Here is a 23082-nt window from a genome sequence, read left to right on the forward strand (position 1 = left end):
GGCAACAAGGAAGGGGTCTATTTCTTGAGCTCTTGGCTTGGAAAATCATGGTCTATAAGTAGCCTTTGTGCTCTTAAGCTGATTTTGACTTTCTCTTACAAGGTGTTCCTTTTTTCCTGCCTTTCCACCTGACCCCATGATTTGCATGAATTTGGCTATAAGGAAAATGGCCAACTTCTTTTGAGGAAATCCAATTATAATAGGAGTCCAATTAGCTTATGGTCAACATTACAAGGGTTCTTTTGAGTACCTGGGGAGTAAGTGCTGGTTTTGAGTTAAGACAAGACCTCCAGCTTTAGGTCCGTGTGGCTCAGACATAGAATCACAGAATGAAAGGAAATTTATTGAGATGGTGCAGTTAGGGAGACACAGACCCTAATGCCTGCAGTGGCCGAGGAGGCATTGGAAATGAGGTCTTTCTCACTTTGATGGGATCAACAGTAGAGAAAATATTTTTCAACTCTACGAAAAGTTTCATTACCAGTGAAATGAAAAATGGCAACTGGCACCGTGCCTCAACACTGAATTTCAAGAGGACTAGGTGGAGCTGGAAAGACAAGCCTATTTAAAGAGGGCAGAGAAAACTCAGCTCCAACAGTTGTTGTCATGTTTCTCTGATTTTTCAAGAGAAGCCAAATCTAGGTGTGTTTGCTTTCTCCCTCCCCCTGCGTCTCCCTCCCTCTCTTTGAATATATGATCTAATGATTCGTTTTTTCACATTGGCTCAAAAATTTAAAATATTGTGCAGCTTATACAAAATAGGCCTGTGAGCCTGAAGTAGCCCCATATTTCAGAGTTTGTGCCCTCTGGTCCTCTCTAACCTGAGGCCCAGACAAGTGAAATGACTTGCCCAGAGCTGGTAGATAGCAAAGCTGGCTGCAGCACTGAATTAGTGTGATGGCCAATGTGTTTCTCCTTCTGTAACAAAGTTATGCTTATTGGGCAATGTGTTCTAGTGGAGAAGCAATATACTTTATGTGTACCTTCCCAGCTCTATTTACAGTTATAAGAACTAAAAAGGATTTTAAGCTGTTCCAGTAATTATTGTTAGTCTGTTCCTTGAGGGTTAGTATATTCTGCTTGCCTTTGAAACTCCCTCTCTTTTGCCAGAGAAAACAAATGTTTACTGAGATGTGACTCTCCCTAATTTATCTGTGGTCAAGTCCATCTGCATTATTAAAAACCAATATTTTGTAATGAAATTAAATTAATGCTAATGTAAGTGATTAAGAGAATATAGTTAGTGAAAAACATCAATACATTTGTTGTAATTGAATTTTATCTTGTAATACTGTTTGCCCCTTCAGGGAATGTATATTTAAGGCATTCTACTTATAAACTTATTGCTCATTTAAGAACATAAATTAATTCTGAAACCTACTCAAAGGGTCTTTTTTTTCCTTTATTACAAACAATTAGCTTAATCAATTAACAGTTTAAATTGTATCTGTAGTCATTATTACGTTTAATTGCTGAGAAACATGTTGTGTCTTCTCTATTGGGAAAAATGTATCACAGTTTTTCTATAGCTTTTTTACTTTCCTAAGGCAAAGACTTTATAATCATAAAATAGTAAAAAGCCGAATCAGGATTTATACGTATGTGTGCGTGTGTTTTAAGATTATACGTCATCCTGCCTGTGGACATAGACAGAATATTTCTTAGATTTGGACATGTATCAGCTTTCCTCTGAAAAGCCTCATCTTGCATTTTGGTATGTGACTGTCGTATGTCATGTTTATCATTTATGCTTATATTAGCTGTCCTTGACAACTTTATAAAGATTTTAATGCAGCATCACTGAAACACTTAAAACATTTCAGACACTTGAGAATTATGTCACAAATCAACTCTTTCTCATCAATATGATCACTATTTCTCAGTCATTGTATTTTTCTGTATCCTTACACACAAGAATCCACTTATTGCGTCTGTCAGTATGCTCTGTCTGCATGTATAAAGATACCAATGCTATGTCACTCACACCTGGAAGGATGGTGCATTGTTGGATAGACAGGTTTCCATTGTATGTTTGATCGTACATAGTGTTCTACCAGAGGACATTTGCTAAATCACACACAATTCCCCATTTGTATTTTGTGTTTGTTCACGGGAGGTACGAAGTTAACATCCTATTTTGACAACTTGCTTTTGCATTTAGTTGTCATCTTATAATATGAAAATGTGATGCATTTTAAATGTTTAAAACCCTTATTTTTCTAGACGTTGAAGTTTTGTTCTTCTCTAAAATTCCGCTACAGCAAAGAATTTATAAAATGATGGTTCGGTGCAATTAGCATCTTCTTTCATGGTGGTTTGAAAGCCATCCCTGGCCTTTTTCCCTTATGCACCCCTTCTCTTTCGATTAATGTGACTCGTTGAGTCAGCTAACACTTTTGTGCAACTCAGTCAAGAGACACTGGCATCTCAGCATACTTGTGAATATACTTGCAGAAGCATAACTTTGTGTGGAAGGATTACTATATTGTTTGTTACCGTGAAACTAAGGAAAAAAGGTGTTAATTGAAATGAACTTCAGTTGTAGTTGATGAAATAAAAAGAAAAATATCTTCATAAAGATTTCCTCAGTAAAGTAGCCAGTGCAGGTAATGTACTCTCAGCACACAATTCTATGGAGGTACTACCAGTGAGTAAGGAGTTTGGAAGTGGGACAAGATGGAGCTATTCTTATATAGCAAGAAAGGAATCATTGTTCTTATTGCTGTTGAAATTGTTATTATTCACTACTTGGACACATTTCTTATCAGGATGCTCCATCCATTAAATGTTTTAGTAATAACTTAAGAAGGAAGTCAGACAGGAGGTGAAGTGGAGAGCAGACAACTGCATTGGCAGTTTGACTCCTGGGATATTAAAGATAATCAGGTAAAAATATTCTGGGGCCTTATGGGTTTGATCTTGTGGGTTAGAGGCAAGGAACCTGAACTATCGATACAGGGTCTGGTGTGGAGGAAGTAGGTTATGGTGTTTTGCTCTGTTGATAATTCCCTTTCACACCCGGTATGGAATTTGTCTTCAGTGATGCTAAATGATCTTTGACCTTGACTGAACTTGATTTTCTCATATAGAAAATGGTGATCACAGGGTATTGTGAGGCTAAAATGAAATGGAATAGGTGGAATGTTCACTCAGTGCCTTACCCACTCAGAGGAAACACAACAGTTATGTGCCCATGATCTTGTTAATAATAAAGACGAGAGGATGGTGGTGATGACAATAATGGAAAATACAACAAATTATAAGATCAAAGTTTTCTCTCTCCACCAAAGTTTTGATAGTTTCTCAATCCTTTAATCTTTCAGCAACAAACTTCACCACCTTTATTTGATCTAGCCCATTTTCGCTCTTCATTGGCTATACAAAGTGAAAGTACCATCATAATTGCATGTGTGTGTGAGTGTGTTTGTTTTTCCAGTGTGGGCCACTTTAATCATAATTACCCATGAGACAATTTGATATAATGAGAAGGGCACAGATTTTAGCATTGGCTGTATTTAGTCTTGAATTCCAATTCCAGTTCTGCCTTCTACTAGGAATATGGTGCTGTACATATTACTTAGACTCTTCAAGCTTCAATTTATCATCTAAAAAATAGCAATAAGGCATACTTTTAGAATTATTAAACTTTAACGGAATTGATGTATGCTAAGTGCCCAAAAAGTATCTGGAACATGGTTTGTGCCCAATAAATCAGGGTTGCTGCTGTTATTACATTGTTGATGTTGTTATGATTATTACTTAGATTGTGACAATCCTTCACTCCAAAGTCACTTGATCAAAGGTAAATATAACTTGCTAACTTATTTTAGAACTTTCGTAAAATCATTCAAGAATGTTTTGAAATTATTTCTTGAGATTAATCAAGAATCTCAAGATAGGAGATTTTATTAGCTTTAGGCCACCACTTTTTCTTCAGTGATATTACTGACACGTATTTCTTCAGTAAAATTCTTTTTTATGATAACCAGGAGACTTATAGAAAGTGTCAATAATTTAGTCATAGATGTGTGATATATACATATATGTACAAATATACATAAAAATACATGCATATATAAATAAATGTATGATACATACTTTTATACACACAGGTATATGTATATTCATGAATGTATGTGAAATATATGTATGTATGTGTGTATATGTGTTCATGTGTGCGTTTATGTGCATATTGTAGACTTCCAGACAGCCTTCAAAACATATTTAATTTTCTTTTAATGAAACATAATGATTCTTTTAAACATAATTGTGAAATATTTTCCTAAGTAAGACACTTTAGAAAACTTTGTTATAAGATATTGCAAACTGGAAGACCATATTTGCCCAAAATATGCATCATTTGAAGCAGTAAAATGAAACAGTGTATGTTTTTTTTGCAAAAGACTGATTAGGTGTCTATATGTGTGTGCTCATATAGATTTATGTTTCAAGAAGACATTGATTACATCAGGGTAACTTGAAGAGGGGAAGCACAATTTTTTCACTTAGACATTATTTTCTTTAAGGTCGAACTGATATGCATATTCTAATGATTGAAAGTTTCACACCAGCTACTACCTCATGAAATGAAATTATAGTACAGGATTACTTATATAATTTGAAATATGACTTAACCATTATGATTGATAAAAATGTACTTGAATAAGTGATTAAACATTTGAAATAAATAAAATAGATTCTCACCTCATGAAGAATTAAAAGGTAAAATTTGTCCTTTCATTGTTTAACCTTTTGTTTCATTTTTCTTGTTGAATGTATTTTCCCTTCCTAGGCAATGTACTTTTAGCAACAAAGGAGAGGATAAACAAACTAAGTCAAAGATGAATTGAGTCCAATGAAGCCATAAACCTTGAAAAATATAAAGAATTATATTTACAGGTTATCAAAAAGGCAGGAAATTTAAAGAATAAAAATGAGGAAATTTTGAAAAATCAATTGATTTGACTACATAAAATTAGAAACATCTGTAGTAACATGAATGACTAGTTATAAAGGGTCAAACGTTGGAAATTATGATGATAAATAAAATATAAATACCCCACATTTATTAAAAAATTATAAATCAGTTAAGTAAACCTATCACCTCATTAGAAAAACTAAATTAATTAAGGCCATGGATCAACTCTTCTGTTAGTAAACATTTGTGAAACATTCAAGCTCATTCAACTCACAATAAACATAAACGTGGAAATCCAAGGGTTCTTTTAGACACATTAAAATTTACAAAGTTTTTTGTTTTGTTGCCCGCTTGCTCTTTCTTTTGGTAACACAGCTCAGTACTGATGAAGATGTGATGTGAGCCCCACACTGCTTATTGGAATGGAAAACGGCTTAACTTTTCTGGAAGGCAGATTCTATTTCTGTCAAGAGCCTTAAAATGTTTTGATCCTTTGACTTGAGAATTACTGTTTGAGTGACTTTCTGAAGAAAATGAAATCATTAAGTATTACAACGTTATTTACAGCATTTAAAAAAATGAAAGCCAAAAAAATTTGAGCAATTATAAAATGGTTAAAGATACATATTCATGATGAATAATTTGTTTTTATTATCATGTCTTGAAAAAAGTATTAAAGACTATAACTGTAATAAGAAAAACGAAAGAATATAAAATTTTATATATAGTATAATCGTGTTTTAAGAAAGATATAATTTATATACATGTATATAATTGTTATATATACATGTAAGATATGATAATATATAAAAATATGATTTATATGTAAAGAAATATACTAAACTTTTTGTGGTGATATCACAGATGATTTTTACTTATGTTACTGCTATCCGTGTTTTGTAGGATAGGCATATATTACTTTTGTAATCAGAAAAAAATCTACCCCTCAAACTAGTCACTTTGAAATTTTATTTCAATGAAGCTTTAACTATTTAAAGCACTGTGAGACTTCTGTGGGGGTACTGCCTTAGGATTCTGGACCTATAAAAATAGTATAGACGGGATCTCTGCTTTCCAGAAGATCAGAGTCTTGTACAAAGTACATAATTGTACATAATTAACACAATGTTTATAGCATGGTGTAAGGGGGCTGCTGACTGCCAGAAGAAATGAGTGAATGAATGAAGGCTGTGCCAGCGATAAGTCAGCATGCTATCAGAGTCACGCAGCATCTCAGAATGGACTCTTGCTGCGTTTAGCTTGACTTTAAAAGCATAACTGGGATTTCGCATGAAAAGGCAAGGCTGTAGGGAGAAAGAGAGTTCCAGAAGGAGAATACAACTTGAGCTAAAGAATGGGAGGAAGTAATGTGCCTTCCGGTGTTGGGTGAGTTATGAGTTGTCAGGTATGACTGGAGTAGGAAGTAAATGGATAGGGTAAAATAAATTAGCCAAAAGAGACAATGAAGCTCACTGTGACGGACCTGGAGCATTAATTGTTTTCTGTAGGTAAAGGGGAACCATTGAGTTCACACGATTTTATAGGGGCTTCACAGAGAGCATTTGGACAGAAGGGTGGATAAGAAGTGGCCTGTAAATGGAACACTGGAGGCAATCTCAGTAGTCCAGGGTCTGAACCAAGAAAACAACACTGGAAATGTAAAGGTTGATGATAGATTTGAGAAACATTGCTGACAGAATTAACTGGACCATTTTTGTGCCATTTGAATGCAGTTTCTTCAGACCCACTTTATCCAGAACCTAGAGTCAGAATCTCTAGTGATAGTGCCTGGATTGTTATTTACATTTTAACAAACTCCCAAGGGAGGCTGAATGCATACTAAAGTTTAGGGCGCATCAGTTTGTCACTTAACCTGAGCCAAGGGGCCAAGGATTCTGACAGCCCAGAATTCAAAGGATTTAAGTACTTGACACCCCCAAAGTTCCAAAGACCCCGGAGTCTGAGAGAGATGTTTTCAGCTGTCGAACACCCAGATTATGACTCACATGGCACTGAGAGCTGAATTTAAGGTTAGATGGCTCCCGAGGTTCAAAAATCTCAGGAAATAATTTTTTTAACCTTGTGTAATTTGAGATATTGTTGGATTCAGTTGATCCAAAGTGAAATGAGATCGTTCATTAAATCAAAAATTTCAAAAGCTCCTTTCTTGAAAACTCAGAGAGCATTACACTTCCAGTCATCCATTTGCTCATTCATTCGTTTCATAAACATTTATTACAAGTTTCCATTGTGCTAGAGGCTGAGGATGTGAGGATTCACAACAGAGCCCTGGCTTCAAAGAGCTCGCAGTCTCCTAGGGGTAGAGGAGCTTCTGTTTGTTGTGTCTACTTTGTAGTAGATGCTAAATTATTACATGAAATACTCCCAACAAACCTGAGGTCTTATTATTTTAATTTTACACATAAAGAAACAAGATCTTGAGAAGGTTAAGTGACTTGTCTCAGATCTCACCACTAAAAAGTCGTAAAACTAGGTCATGTTATCCATTTTATCTATTGTATACTGTCTCCTAAGAAAGTAGGGAATCACGCCCACAAAAATAGCATTGTAGTTATTAAAGAGGGATGCATAGTGAACTGGAGGAGCTTAGAATCAGCTATAATTGTCACTGTTTAGCCAATAATTAAAACCAACCTCTGTCCTTGAAAGTGACTTGTGACCCAGGTCTTGATTAAAGGACATCACTGTAAAAGAGTTAGGTGTTTTCTTTAGTTTGCAGGTAGGGGAAATGAGTAATATGTGTTAACTTGAAATTCTATTTTGTCTTTATACCATGCAATTGTAAGGTTTACTAACTTATAATTTTTAAATCTTTTTGATGAGTGAGTTTTACATAACTGAGCGCATAAGCAAGCATGAATATGTAAAAACAAATAGTGCAGATGGCTTAAAATACCAGCGTGTGACATTTTCATTACATGCCTAGTAGTTGGTCAGAGATTGTACCAGTAGGAGGATCTTCAGATCTAGAAAAGGAAAGACAGGGTTTAATGTCGACTCACGATTCAAAAGCAACTCTGAAATCAAAATGTGGTCCTCATTTTATCCATGTATATCTCAAAGCTAAATTTAGACATGAAATAAACACTACAATTTCAGTACATGCTTCAGGTGTAAACTTGTCTAATAATTCTTTCGTAAAATACAAGTTCTGAGTCAACGTTGCTGATAATTCTTTCGTAAAATACAAGTTCTGAGTCAACGTTGCTGATAAATGAGAGAGGATTACAAGGGAATAATTTAAAAAGTACCCAATCAATAGATCAAAATGAAAGACAAAAGAAAATACAGACGAAAAAACTATGGAAATAGCTAAAGCTATACCAAAAGTGCTATTATTTCAAATAATATCATCAAGTTCACAAGCTAGGAAGATTTTGTACATAATCTTTAATTTTCAAAATATCTCAGGCTAGGGGCCGGCCCGGTGACTCAGCGGTTAAGTGCGCATGTTCTGCTTCGGTGGCCTGGGGTTCGCCAGTTCGGATCCCGGGTGCAGACGTGGCACTGCTTGGCAAGCCATGCTGTGGTAGGCGTCCCACATATAAAATAGAGGAAGATGGGCACGGGTGTTAGCTCAGGGGCAGCCTTCCTCAGAAAAAAGAGGAGGATTGGAAGCAGATGTTAGCTCAGGGCTAATCTTCCTAAAAAAAACCAAAAAAAATCTCAGGCCAGAAATCAAGATAAATAACTTGTATGTCGCCAAAGTGAAACTTGAAAGTCAGGATGAAATCCCGGCCCGTGGAACTGAAAAGTTCCTGCTTTATTTAGTATTGCCCACTTCTATTATCTGCTTTGGTATTGCACATTTATATTATCTGATTTTTTATTTTTATTTTTTGGTATTACCCACTTATGTTATCTGTTCAAATAGTTTCATTTTGGCCTTCATAAAAAAGAAAGAAAATTCATTTATTCCAGAGTCACCTCCTGGCCTTGAATTTATACTTTTCAAAGTAGAATAAATGGTGTTTATGAGTAATTGTAAAGTCTCATGGATCATTTGACTGTACCTTTTAAACATTTACCATAGAAAACATTATGATATTGGGTCACCTCTATATGCTTTCAGAGTATCAATTATTTTCTAACAGATCCATGGAGCAAGGGTTACTCATTCGAAGAAAAGGACTTTTTTTTCTATGTAATGATGAAGTAACATGGGTTTGACCATTTGATATTTCATAACTAAGTAGTAAAGCAATTTTATTAGTGAACTTGCTGATGAGTGTGGAAAATTATAACCCCTTCATCTCTGTATTATGTCAGTTCCAAAAGGTTTGTTGAGGGCCTATGTTGTTGCCTATGTTATGTAAAGTTGACCACTTCCCTCCAGAATATAGTAGGAAAAAAAGAAAAGAAATATAATTCACTAAAATTATTTTTTTAGAAGTTCGCAAAACCGCTTTTATATTGAGGTTGAATCGCCACGGTGGCACATGATAGACAAGGAAATAATCACTGCGGGGTTATTAAAAGAGGGCATTGAACTTATATTAAATCCCTTATCCAGAGAATTTAAACCAGATTATCCACTTTATGTCTTTAATTCCAACATCATTTCTCTATACTAATTGCCCAAATAATTTCTCTAAACTAATTGTCAGAACTGATTTCAAATCTAAGTCTCATCCTGTATGATGTATCAATGGGCCAAACTTTATATGAAAAATGTTGTAAGTGAATATGAATCAATGCTCTTGATTTTGTTTTAAAGCCCGTTTTATAGGACCAATACTGACATTATCCTTTTTGGTCTTCTATCAGGCAGTTCTAACAGACACATATTTTAAGGGTTAATTGGCCATTCACTTAGTTAGTCAGCAAACTTTTTCTGTAAAGGGCCAGATAGTAAATATTTTAGGCTTTATGGGCATCTGGTCTCTGTCCCAACTACTCGACTCTGCTTTGTAGCGTGAAAGCAGCTGTAGACAATCCATCAACGAATGGGCATGTCTGTGTGCCAGTTAAAACTTTATATACATTGACATTTGAATTTCATATGATTTTCACATATGAAATATTCTCCTTTTTAAAAATCTGAAACAGAAATTCTTGCTCATGGGCTGTAGAAAAACAGGCAGGAGGCTGTATTTGGGACGTGGGTTGTAGTTTGCCAACTCCTGTCTGTTATCTTGAAGATATTCAAAAGCCGTCATACTTACGTATTTATTCTTTATGTACATTTTGTTAATAAAGAATCAAGCTCTGCCCACTAAATGGGAGAGGAAGAACATTTTCAACGAGAGCACTAACACCTCTGGCTGACCTCACGACTCCTAAGGATAGGGGCAGCACAGTACAGGTGACTCGCTACCTCCCAAAATTCCTGAAGAAGTTGCTTCCCCTTATTGAATCGCACCACCTGGCCTTCATGCCTGCTCTTCCTTTTGCTCCACTAATGTTATCCATGCTTTCTTGAAGAAATTTTGTGTAGGATAAAGGGAAAATTCAGAGAAACTTGGGAATTCTAGCTTTCTTTTTAGCCAGATTAAAACTTATACTCCCCATGCTGAAAGTGATGGTTTCTCATAAAATGGGCTATCAGGGTTGGAGAAATTGGCACAGAGAGAGCAACGTGAAACTGGTAGATTTTTTCCCTCCAGACCATCTGAAAATTAGTCTTGGTGTTGGGTCTATTTAAGGAATTAAATTTTATTCACAAATCTCAGGATTCATAGCTGAACTTAATTTGAAGGTCAATAAGGCATGTGCTCAGTATTGCTTTGTCTCCTAAATCTTTGATAAACTATTATTTTTTATATGCTGACTCGTGAGGCACAAAAATTAAAATCAATAGAGATATGCATGCTTGTATCAGTTTTATTCTGGTATCATTTTGAGTGTTGAAATGCTCCAAGTGCTTATTTCAGAGTCTTTTTTTTCTCTTTATGATTTATATATTTTGGAAAATTAAATATTTTAAATAAATAGTTTGGAAATTTATTATCAGATGGTATTACTATTCCTTTGTTCTTTGGGTAAAATATACTCAATATCAGGAAGTGCTTAGTTCATTTTCAATTATTATTGAAGTGAATTAAAGACTTCTCCTCATTTATGTTATTCCTGATGCATTGAAGGATCAGTAGACAAGATCATTAACAATGTATGGGGCTTTATACTTACCCAGTCCTTTTGCATGCTTTATTTAGTGTGCTGCCTCTTATAAACATGTGAAGTATGAAGTATGTACCAATATACATAATGCATATATAAAATATGTACTATATACATAAAATGTATATATCTATCATGTATATATGAATTATGTACCAATATATATACAATGTATATAGGAAGTACATGCAAGTTCAGAGAGATATATGACTTTTCAATGTCACATAACAATTAGGATCCCAATCAAGTCCTTTAACTCTTTCTGTTATACCATGTTGTTTCCACCTAAAGAATGAAAGATAGTTACAACTAGCATTTGGAAATTCATGTGATTTTTTAAAATATATTTTTTTGAATTTTAGAAGAGTTTAAAATTTACAGAAAGGCTGCGATGAGTGCACAGAGTTCCTGTACACCCCACACCCAGTTCCCCCTTTGTTAATATCTTATATTACTATAATGCATTTGCCACAACTAGTGAATCAATACTGATATACTATTATTAAAGCTCAGAGTTTATTTGAATTTCCTTAGTTTTTATCTATCTGTTTCAGGATTTCTTCCAGGAGACCACATTAGTTAATTTTAGTGATCATGTCTCTGTTGCCTTCTCTAGACTGTGACAGTTTCTCAGACTTTCCTTATTTTGGATAACCTTGACAGTTTTGAGGATTTTGGTATTTTGTAGAATTGTCTCTCAATTTGCATTTGTTTGGTGTTTTTCTCACGGTTAGACTGGAGTTATGGGTTTTTGGGAGAAAGACCACAGAGGTAATGTGCCTTTCTCATCACATAATATCAAGGGTACATACTATCAACATCACCTATCACTGTTGATCACCTGGTGTGGCCTAAGTGGTGTCTGCCGGGTTTCTCCACTGTTAACTTTCTCTCCTCCCCCTTTTCATACTGTACTTGATTTTATCTCCATCAACTTATTAGCCAAGAATATTGCTTTTGCTGGATCACGTGAATATGAAAATCTTGTCCAGAGATGTAAGCATGTTCATATTAATTGAACAATTGTTTTATAATTGTCTCTCAATGTATACTTGTTGTAAATCAAATCTCAGAGTTCTTTCAACTCCAGGGTGAAGTAGAATGGGATTTTATAGCTAAACTTAAACCAGATATGAAGAATTTGGTGGTAAAACAAAAAAAAAAAGGAAAGTCATGAAATATCTTATGGATTGTATTCTTAGGACACTTCATGTAATTGCTAAACATGCTATCTGTTATGTACAAACTAATGAATTGAAGCACGACGTCTCACTGTTAGAGTGAAATGTAATTTTAGACACATTTTAGGGCGAGGGATTCTGCCATGTAAATGGCCATGGTAGGAACTTTGGTGTTCAATTCCAGGAATTAAAAAGAATGTGCCCTCTCTAGAAAGAAATATTGAAAAACATGTGCTACTGAAAAGTGAATGTGGGAATATTTGTCTTCCCCCAAGTGAATAGCATTCCACATTCATTCATCTCATCTTAAATACTAATAACTTCGTGTGTATTTTAAACAAGAAAAAATGTTTGATAGCAGATTTGACATGAGAAGATTCTATACCAGACTCGACAGATTTGTTAAAATATTTATTTTTTAAAATTTTGAATTTGCTATCTTCTAACAACCTGTGTTTGAATTCTCTTGGAATATCTAGCCCTCTTTCATGTATTGGACAATGCTTTCTCATAGAATTTGTATTCTCTGTACATCTGGCCACCAAAAAGAAGATAGTTTAACATTATAGAGTCAGTCTGAAAAAAGGGTTGATTTTCTTCTGTTAATATTTTAAACCATCATATCAATCAAATGGACATATAACTCTTTTAAACTAAAAATGTAAAGAATATGAAAACCATACTTTATAACTCTTTATTCTTAAACTTCTTTAGATTTTTAAAGAGTAGATTATTAACAAATTTACACACATATAGCATAAACTTCTAATTGACAGAAAACAGATATTTATTATAGGTAATGCAGTTATACATATATGAAATGTCATGAAAGCTATGAAATATGTCGGTGACACTGTTGTCAGAGCAATCCAGGAAAATTATTATTTTGCAGTCACATGTACTGAGTTACAACCTTAATATATTAAAGGAAATTAAGTAATAAATGATTTAATGTTTGTGTGGACCAGTAAATACAATGCAAATATTGAAGCGATGCTGTAAATATCTTACCTTAAAGACGGTTGGAGGTTTTGTAATTTCATTGGAATTGGTAAAATCCAGTGAGATTTTACTGAGAAGAAAATTATCTGGGGAGTTTTCTCAGAGACGACAAAAACTGTTCAATGATGATGGCTTCTTTGATTCATAAAACTTTTATTGAGAGCTTATTAACTCTGTACTGCATGTTGGGGCTACTGAGATGGATGGGATTTGGGGCCTGCCCTCTGGGAATTCTGTGTTATAAATTCCATTTATGACAGTTTACAGTCACTCAATAAATTTTGCTTGTATTTCCACCAAAATAGAGTTACTGTATTTTTATTGCATAGATTATCAAGTTATAAAATATGAACCTTTTGAGAAACTTCTGGGCCACTTTGGCAATCTCCTACTGGGACAAAACCCTGTTGGTTAGCTTAACTCAACAAACATCTAGAATTTCATTTATAAAATGAACAGCCGTGGCCCAGGCCCGGAGCCTTGTGCTAGAGGACACCAAAAGGCATGAAACACAGCTCATCCTTTCAAGGAACTTTACATCAAGTTAGGTACATACAAGACATTTATCTAAGAGTATTATCTTCTGCACTCCAAGTCCAAGCCATTGATTTTGATTTATTTGATAGCACTTGTTATTCACTTGTAAAGCCAATTTTTGCATTTTTTGAGTAGTATCTGGAAGTGGTAGTACACACAACAATATTATTATAATTTCTTGATAATATTCAGGAGATGGGACATGCTGTAGTAGAGAGAATATTCACTTTGGAGTCAGATCTGAGTTTTATATAAGTTCGTGTCATGGATAATAAGCTAGGGCTTTGATCTAGCTCCTTCAGCTTTCTGAGACCCAGCTTCCTCACTTAGTTTGTAGAGAAAGCCTACCTTTCAGTGCGGCTGGGCGGATTTAATGTAAATAGAGCTGTTTGCTCATGCTTGGCAGACAGCAGGGGTGAAAAACTACTAGGTGTTTGTCAGTATTAGAATAATAATACTTGGGCAATGGTTTAATGATTTTAAAAATGACTTCACCTTTATTATCCAATTTAATCCTTACACTGACTTCTGAAATTGAGATATTATCAATTCAGTTATTCAGATAAAGAAACCAAGAAGTGGAGTGATTAGGGGCAATTTCACACATCCAGGCTTTGAATCTTTGTCTTCAGGTTCTAGGTCCTGCCCTCTCCATAAAGGATTAGGAATCGTGTGAATTCCTTTTTGCCTTGTTCACACCGAAACCTGCCTGCCTGGTTTTGGGCAAGATGTGTAACTTGTTGAAGTTTTAGCTTCCTCATCTGTACACTGAAGGCATTGTACAAATTTATCTTCTCAGTCCTTCCCAGTTCTGCATATACATTGAGAGCCCGTATAATGTTGTTAAAGGCATGGTGTTTGAGATGAACTCTTGGGTTCAAATCCTGACTCTGCCATTTGTTGGCTCTGTAGCCTTGGGCAAGTTACTAAATCTCTCTAAGTCTCATTTTACTCATCGTTATGGGTTAATAAGTAGTACTTAACTTCAGAGTATCATTGTTGTGAGGAATAAATTACACTATGCACAGTAGTTAGAATGGATTCCGGAATAGAGTAAGTGCTATATAAGTATTTGCTCTGGATTATTGTCCTAAAATTGTAACATCAAATTCAGTGATTCCAAGTGAGCTATTTTAACCCTTCAAGTCATATAGTGGATTTGCTTAAACAATTAAGTGGAAGCCTTCTCATCTTGGGTTCATGGCCCGATCACATTGCTTTCCTTGTGTGACAGACTCAACTTGCTAGCTCTGTTCTGAAAAACAGTTATTGGTGGACATGGCCACAGATACCTAGAAGCAGTGTTTATTTGTGCAGAAATATATAAATGTGTATAAATATATAGCCAGCACTGAATCTTCTCCTGGTACACAATGGACCTGATAACTCTGTTTCTCTGAAGTGCTGGAACTAATTGGGATCTGTGGCAGTATGATTGAAGAGGCCAATGATGCTTAGACCTTTGCTGAAGCATCAAAAAGTATAGTAAAACTTCTTTGCAAAAGAATTATTTAAGCACTAAATGCTTAAATGTTCCAAGCATTAGATGTACACTGAAAGTCATTTTGGTAGAAGAATTATTAAAAGTGTTAATTTTGTATGTTATTTATGAACAAACCCAAATTTCATTTCAAGAATAAAAATGCTCATTAAAATATTCAAAATATATCACATTCATATAAGATCTCACTGAAAAGTAATTTCAATAAATGAACTTAGACATACCGGGACCTCTAAGACAATGGAGTCAACAGAAAAGTAATAGCTAAATACTTGGCAAATTGCTTACAAAGATAAAAAAAATGTTTATTTCTATATCGTGGATTTTTATAACATATTGGGTAAATATTCACATCCTAATTATTGTTTAATAATATCACACTGTTTACAAATTTAAGTGCACATTTTATTTATAGTTTCCATACTTTAATTTTGCTTCATCAGAATTACAAAGATATAGAAACATCTGACGTTTTTCGAAACAACTGCTAGCACAGTGCAAGAAAAATCTGCTTTCATTCCATTTTTTTCTTCTGTATTCACTCTTTCTTTTTTGCTAGGTGGCATGCATGCAGTGGTTTCATGGAGACCATACAATGCTTGAGATGATTGAGAAAAAACGTTGCTTGTGCAAAGAAATAAAGGCTAGACAGAAAACGGAAAAGGGCCTTTGCAAACAGGATAGCATGCCTATCCTACCCAGCTGGAAGAAGAATGCAGGTGCAAAGAAGTGCAGCCCTCCACCCTATTCCAAACAGCAAACGGTATTTTGGGATACGGCCATATGACTGTGTACAAGATGGCGTGAGCTCCACCTTACTTAACACAAAGAGGGAGGTCAACTCGGTCACGTGATAAGTAACTGTTATGTATCTTTTCTGTTGGAATGGAATGTCAGCACTTCCCTAGAAAACCCACGGGAAGCTGTGCCTATTCGTGGCAAGTTCAAGATAAAAATGTATATTTCTTTGCAATTGAGGCACATTTATTTATCCCGGATTATTTTGAATCCAGAAGATATTATGATGTAAATATTTTACTAGTTTATGGGTGACACCTGAAATAATACACATTATAAGTATATAAATTACAGAAATATCAAGAGTTTTACTATATGATATAATTTCGGTATTAACTGGTTTGTTATCTCTTTTATATGTAATCCCTTGATGCCTTTTATTATTAATTTTTGCATTTAAAATGTTTTTTTTCCCTCTGCCCACATTTGGCTTCTGTACAAGAGCTCACAGCTGTAAATCATATTCAATCACATAATATATGATCTGGTGCTAGTAATGTAGAAGTCGAATATCATATTTGTTAAGAGCATCTGTTGCTTTGTAAGGTTTTGAGGGTTTGACAGGAAATGAATGCAAATGTGATGCTTAACTTGGATGTCCACCTTATATCAACACCAATATTTTTGCTACATTGGCTTTATAAGGATTTCTCTTCAATATCATCTTGTTTATATTAAGCAATGGTTAGTCAGACTCCAGAGAAAGTTCTTAGGATATATTTGGACATCCCAGCAGAAAACATTTCCTTCAGAAATGACTTTAGGGACATGTGTCCTTGCATCATTGATCTGATTGGAGGAGACCAGGGTTCACTGTGATGATGGAAAGAACAAGGAATCAAAAGATAAACAGCAGGACCTGCAAGAAGGTGGGACCAGTGGTATTACGGCCACTGCAATCACTATTTTTAAGTAACTTTTCATGTGTATGTTTGTTTCCCCTTGAAAATGAGAAATAAACATTCAACCAGATGAGTTTATGTATTTTAGTACACTAAATGCCAATTTTTCTCAAAATTGAAGTCCATTAATGAATTATTGTTAACACTTGTTAATTTTTTCAAACTAGTTTTCACCACATTTTGGGGTCGTAATCTTCTGTGCATGATCATCATACCATTCTTAATGATTATGACACCATGACCAAAGAATTATGACCGCTTGTTTATTTTATTTTGTTTTAAGGAAGAAACAGGAAATGCAGGGGAAAGGGGATGGGGTGGATTCAATTTTCTGTGGTGGTGAACTTGAAGTTAAACAAATCATATATATATCTTTAAGAGTAACTTGTTAGTTGGATATAAATATTGCCACGAATGAATACAAAGGAAACTATCACATATATTTTGTATATTTAAATTACTATTTATGCTTCCTAAAACTGACAGTATGTGGTTCTTCTTTAACAATCAATTTAGTATTATATTTCTGAGAGAAAAGGTATGTGTTGAAGTTATTGTCATAGTGGTTTTCCTTGTAAGGGTTTTGACAGCAATAGTGCAGAGCTGCTCAGTAAAACCAAATATAACAGGAGTTGGGGAAGTTTTGTAATCTATATTGTTAAAAACCTAGCAATGCTTTATCAGTAATAGTTCCTTTCAAGCCTTTGAAATGTTATAAAATAATTTTTTAATATTTTATAATTAATGTATATTTTGATGTCCAATTAGAATTCTGAAAGAATAAGGAAAAAAGGTAAGTGGGAGCCTGTGTACCTGTTGCGTGTGCGCGTGTACGCGTGAATGAGTCCTCAGTGGGGGAACTGTATACATAAAATGCTTACTTAAGTTTGGGGTTTTGCTTCTATAACTGAGATGGTAAAAAAACAGAATCACAAGCACAGAAATTATGGAGCGATCTTGATCTTAAGTGGCTCAAATAAATTCTGCTGCCATGTTTCACCAGTTGTAGATTATGTTTCAAACCCAACAATCGATGGAGTCCAAATCTAAGAGTGATGAAAATGCATTAAGATAAAATAAGAATTGAAGCGTGTTTATGACCCAAGTTGTTATCCTGATTTAAGTTATTATGGCAACATATACTCAAGCCAATTGATCAAACATAAGACATCAATTCTCAGCATCTTTATGATGATACGTAACATATGCAAGTATGTTTTTCAGATGCCGATCTTTCCCATATCTCTCTGAATTAGGCAGAAGATAGTTTTTAATGCTGGCCACTTGTCAAGAAGGAAACAGAGGTACTAGAATAATTTGTGTTGGATTCAGCGATTCCCATTTGTTCTGCCAAACTCATGCTGTTGCCAGGTGTCTTACATTCCTTTTTCAACCAAGTTATTTTCTGAGAAAGTAACTTGTTTGAAAATCTGACCTTAGGCAACCATTTCCATTTAATTTCTCCAAATCTTGCCTTCAATGGGAAGTAATGAAAAGATCTGGAAAAGTGGCTTCACTGATATTTGACTCAAGAACTGCTATTCTGTGCCTATACAACTGCCTATTGTGGCTTAGCCTATATGGCAACGGCCATTCTAGAATTAGTTTCCTCTTTGCATAGTGTTTCTTTATGTGGAGGAAAAGAGGTCATTAGGATAGAGAGAAAAATAAGCTTGCTCTCTGGTGGCAGTCAGTCAGGACACTTCAATCTATGAATTTGGTCAGATGATAAAAAATTCCACCTACTGCCAGAACACTATGGAATGATAAAGTTCATATTTTTTAGTAGTGCCAAAGAACAAATCGTATCATGGCATGGTTATCAGGTTGAAAGCTCATACCTATGAAAAATGGTCTTTTCACGGCAAATTTTTTAGAAGCGGAATTTTATAGGCTGTCAGTAAGATGCTTTTATATGTGAAAAACTCCTTAGTAGAGAAGAGACAGATTTCTTTAGAACTGATGGAAGGGAAAAATCAAATCCGGGATTTCTGTCCAATGCCAGAAGCCAGCATCTTCTGAGGTGTAACAGTAGTTCCTCATGTAAACACTGAAACTTTTTCCCTATGTTTATGCTGTTGAAGCAAATTTGGAGTGGAAAGTTATTGGTTTATGTAAATGAAGGTTAATGTCCACCCATGTATAATGGTTGGGAAAGTGAAAGAAAACAAAATATTAAGAGGTTAAAATTTGTAGTTTTAAAAAGAATATACACTTCAAATACATGGCAATTGTCTGGATACAACTAGATACAACTTCACTTTTCCAGATAGTGACACTGGGACTTCAGAGACACTGAGGTTCCAAATAGTTTTCTTTGAATGCTTCTAGAGAATTGAGAACCATTTTTCTTATTACAATTTCTTTTAAGCCTTGTCTTCACACACTGTTTGGTTTGACTCTTTTGAGCGAGTTTAGTGATCAAGTCAACAAAACTAAACAACCTTATTGGGTTATTGTTTAACTAATTAAACAAGACATCAAAACAATGCACATACAGTGCAATTTTAGTATCACTTATATTTTAAGGTGAATCTCATGCCTAAAAGAAAAGAGCTTGAAAGCTAATTGTGGCCACTGATGAAATTAAGAAAAGATTCCCATGATTTAAGCAGTAACTAAGCTAAGATGAGAGACAATTCTTCCTTGAAAAGGAATAGAAGTAGAATAGAATAGCAATTCACAATTCATTGTGTTTCAAACTTAAATGGAAGTGAAAGAAAAATGACACCTATAGTATTTAAGATTAACTCATTGTATCTTCCCTGTATGGGAAGAGATAGCTAACTGTAGAATGTGGACAATTTCCTATTAATCCATTATTCATTTAACAGTTCATTATTGAGCAACTGATATATCAGTTATTTTAAAAACTTCTGAAGCATTCGGCATTAAACATTCAAAAAGATGTGGCCTCTGCCTTCAAGGAGCTTAATTATGCAATCATTAATATTTTCAAAACAAAGCAAACCGTTTTTAAGAAGATGTACAATATCACATGTATTTGACATCTCTTATGTGCTTATATGGTATTCTCTTTTTTTTCAGATCAAGTGTACAGTCAAAATAAAGTACTAAACCATATTAAAGTTAACGTCTAAGTATAAAATATGTTTATGTGTAAACCTCTATATGCACACATAGGTATGTACTGCCGTCTATGTAAATCAATAAAAGGATAACACGTTTTGCCATGTTGGACTTGAACATTATGGCTTGGGGTTTGGATTGATTTAAAACCCTTTGATATTTGGGTCAATTACATCGTAGCAAAATGTGTGTAATCTGGAAAAGAAATGCCTGATTATGTTTCCCTTTAAATATTATAAAGTTTCAAATTTAAGGGGAAACATCTTTGCAGAAATATTCAATTTATCTCAAGCAAATGTGTATGAAAATCTTTTTGAAGTGTTGAATTGTTCCCAAATATGACTGGGTTTTCCCACCCTAAAAGCATCTGCATTTACACCTGTATACACCCACATACGGTATACATACTGTATATAATATATATGGAAATGTTTAGTATGCACTTCTTTTGTTGGGAACTCCTTAAGTTAATATTTATAGTGTAGCAATTTGTGTAAAGTGCACTGTGATTATAAAAAACAAAGCACAGTAAAGTCACAGGTCTTGTTATCTTGCACTAAAAATGTGTTTACGTATTTAGCAATTGTATGTTTACTTTCTTGCTCTTTTCAAGAAATGGAAACAAATAGCTACTGAGAAAATGATATAAAATAATATGTTTTTTAGTGGATAACGGCACTACATTTTTAAAAGACAGGGTTTTTAAAAGAAACCATTTAACATCCATTCCAACGTAACATGTTTACCGTATCTGAAAATCTGAATGTCATATTGCATTTTTCATAACTCATTAAAAATGTCAGGTATGTGCCTGAAAAATTGTGCAAATAAGCATTAGATAACAGATTTCTCTACTCATGTGTTGTTAGTCATTTCTATATATATAATACTATAAACACTGATGTTTTAATTTCTCTTAATTTTTGTACTTGATTTTTTTAGGTAACATGTAATTATAAATGTACTTTGATACTACTGAAGTAACCAGATGTTGTTTGAAAACAAATTGTTTTCTTTAGTGCATTGGCAATATTTTACAATAATTTTGTGCTTATTTATTTGTGCTCCCGTGTAATTATAATAAAAGCAATAGTTTAAATTAGTTGACTTTGTCTTTGCTGGCATTTATTCATCAAGAAACAAAATTAGTAAGAACTCTTTCAAAGAAAAGTATGCACATTTTTCAACTTCTACAGTTGCTTTGGGATTTTAAGTACTGTGGAAGAGGAGTGTGCGTGAGTCCTGAAAAGTTAGATGCCGCAACTTAGTCACGTGACCCCCAGTTGTCTTCGATCACCACTTGGCTTCTTCCTCAAACAAGTGATGCACTAAATAAGGGGAATCTTGACATTTCCCATTCTTCAGTATGCACCTAATTTCAATTAAATGACTCAGTGTGTATCTAAAGTGTGCAGGAGATATTAAAGAAAAAAAACTAGCAAACTTAGACCTGTGTACGCAGACAATATATTTGTTGGAAAGGTACTCAGCATGTTCATTTATTCAGTCATATCACTAGAATTAATCTGGTTTAAATAGGGAGCAAGTCAGTACGCTTAATGATACTGGGGTATTGGTAACTAAAATGTTATTGAGCACCTGAAATGTATAAGACAAGATTCTGGAGCTCAGCAATCTTCCAAAAAACAAGGTGCATCTGCAATAATGCAGTCTCCTCTAACAGTCTCTAGTGGTGACTTCATCACCCACTTACATCTTCTCTCATATATCCAATCTCAGTGTAATTTATTATAGTTTCATAATTCCTGAAAAATTTTTTTCATGTTCACTTCTTAAAAGGAATTCAATTCGTTCCCTCTGTTTTGTCCCACCTCTCCAGCTACTCAAATGCTCGCTGTGTCACTCTACCTCTTGGTTGAATGAGAAATAACCAAGCACAGTCCCTATCATCAACACTCCAAGCTTCCATCCATCTCAGCTCATGACAAGAAGTGCCCACATATTCTAAATTGTCTTTTCTATTCTCCCAACTCCCACTAAAACCCATTTGTTTCCAGCTCTGTGATCTCAGTGTCTAAGGAATTATGTTAACACTAAGACGCGAATGACTGATACAACAATGTCTATCCTCTTATGGCTGGTTGCATTTGAGAGGATTGTTACCAAGGTGAATATCTATTAGTGGAATAGGCAATGTGGCAGACTAGGAGATTGGGAGAGAAGTTTAGAGTAAAATTAGCACAATTATCACCTCAGCTCATGTCTTCTGGAGCAGTGGTTCACATGTGAAATTTTAAAAAATTCCCTCTGTCCAGAAAGCATCCTGGGGTAATAAACAGGCACTGGTAGTTTTTAAAAGACTCCAGATGATTCCAATGTGCAGCCAAAATTGAGAATTAAAGTAGTGCTTCTCAACCTTTAATGACATGCTTATCACCTGGGGATCTTGTTAACATACAGATTCTGATTCAGGTGAGTCTGAAATTTGGCATCTCTAGCAAGATCCCAGGAGATGATGATGCTGCCTGTCCTTAGACCACCCACTGAGCAATAACGCCTAGCCAACTCGCTGCTTCCCTGCTTAGTTTTCAGGAAACTTTGGTAGCCATACCCTAGAGCTCTGCTACTCCAAGTATACTTCACAGATGGACAAGATAGAACTATCTTGGAACTTACTAGAAATGCAAAATCTTGAGCTTCATCCTAGATGGTCTTTGAAGCTGAGATTCATGACTCTTTGGGAGTCATGAGATTCATGAGACTCATGAATCTGTTGTAGCAAGCTATTCAGACGATTCTTGTAAGGCTTGAGAAGCATCACCCTCAACCAGTGTAGTTTTTAACCATGGCAGCACATGACATTATCTTGGGAGATTTTTATTTATTACTGATGCCTGGGCCCCACTCCCAGAGATTCAGATTTTATCACTCTGGGGTCAGAGCTGGACAACTTTTCTTCCTCCCCCTCCTCCTCATTTTTATTCTTTCTGTTTTCTTCTCCAGAACCTCCCAGGTGATTAGAATATGAAGCTGCTACTGAGGAAGCTATAT

General features: G+C 34.8%; 1 protein-coding gene across 6 annotated transcripts in view; it reads left to right on the top strand.

The window, feature by feature from the left end:
* The window catches only part of NYAP2 (neuronal tyrosine-phosphorylated phosphoinositide-3-kinase adaptor 2), a 257163-nt gene extending 235991 nt beyond the window's left edge, over positions 1–21172 (top strand). For 3 of the 6 annotated variants that reach the window (XM_023642441.2, XM_070269340.1, XM_023642443.2), the window contains one exon: positions 15840–21172. In XM_023642441.2, the coding sequence (XP_023498209.1) occupies positions 15840–16067 (228 nt within the window). In that variant the 3' untranslated portion in view covers positions 16068–21172. Of the gene's footprint in view, positions 1–10138; positions 13545–15839 lie in introns of those variants that run through there. The other 3 variants (XM_070269342.1, XM_001915660.4, XM_070269343.1) reach the window with 1 other exon arrangement.
* Positions 21173–23082: the final 1910 nt, after the last annotated feature.

Source organism: Equus caballus, chromosome 6 (genome assembly GCF_041296265.1).
Source record: "Equus caballus isolate H_3958 breed thoroughbred chromosome 6, TB-T2T, whole genome shotgun sequence".
NCBI classification, from domain to species: domain Eukaryota; kingdom Metazoa; phylum Chordata; class Mammalia; order Perissodactyla; family Equidae; genus Equus; species Equus caballus.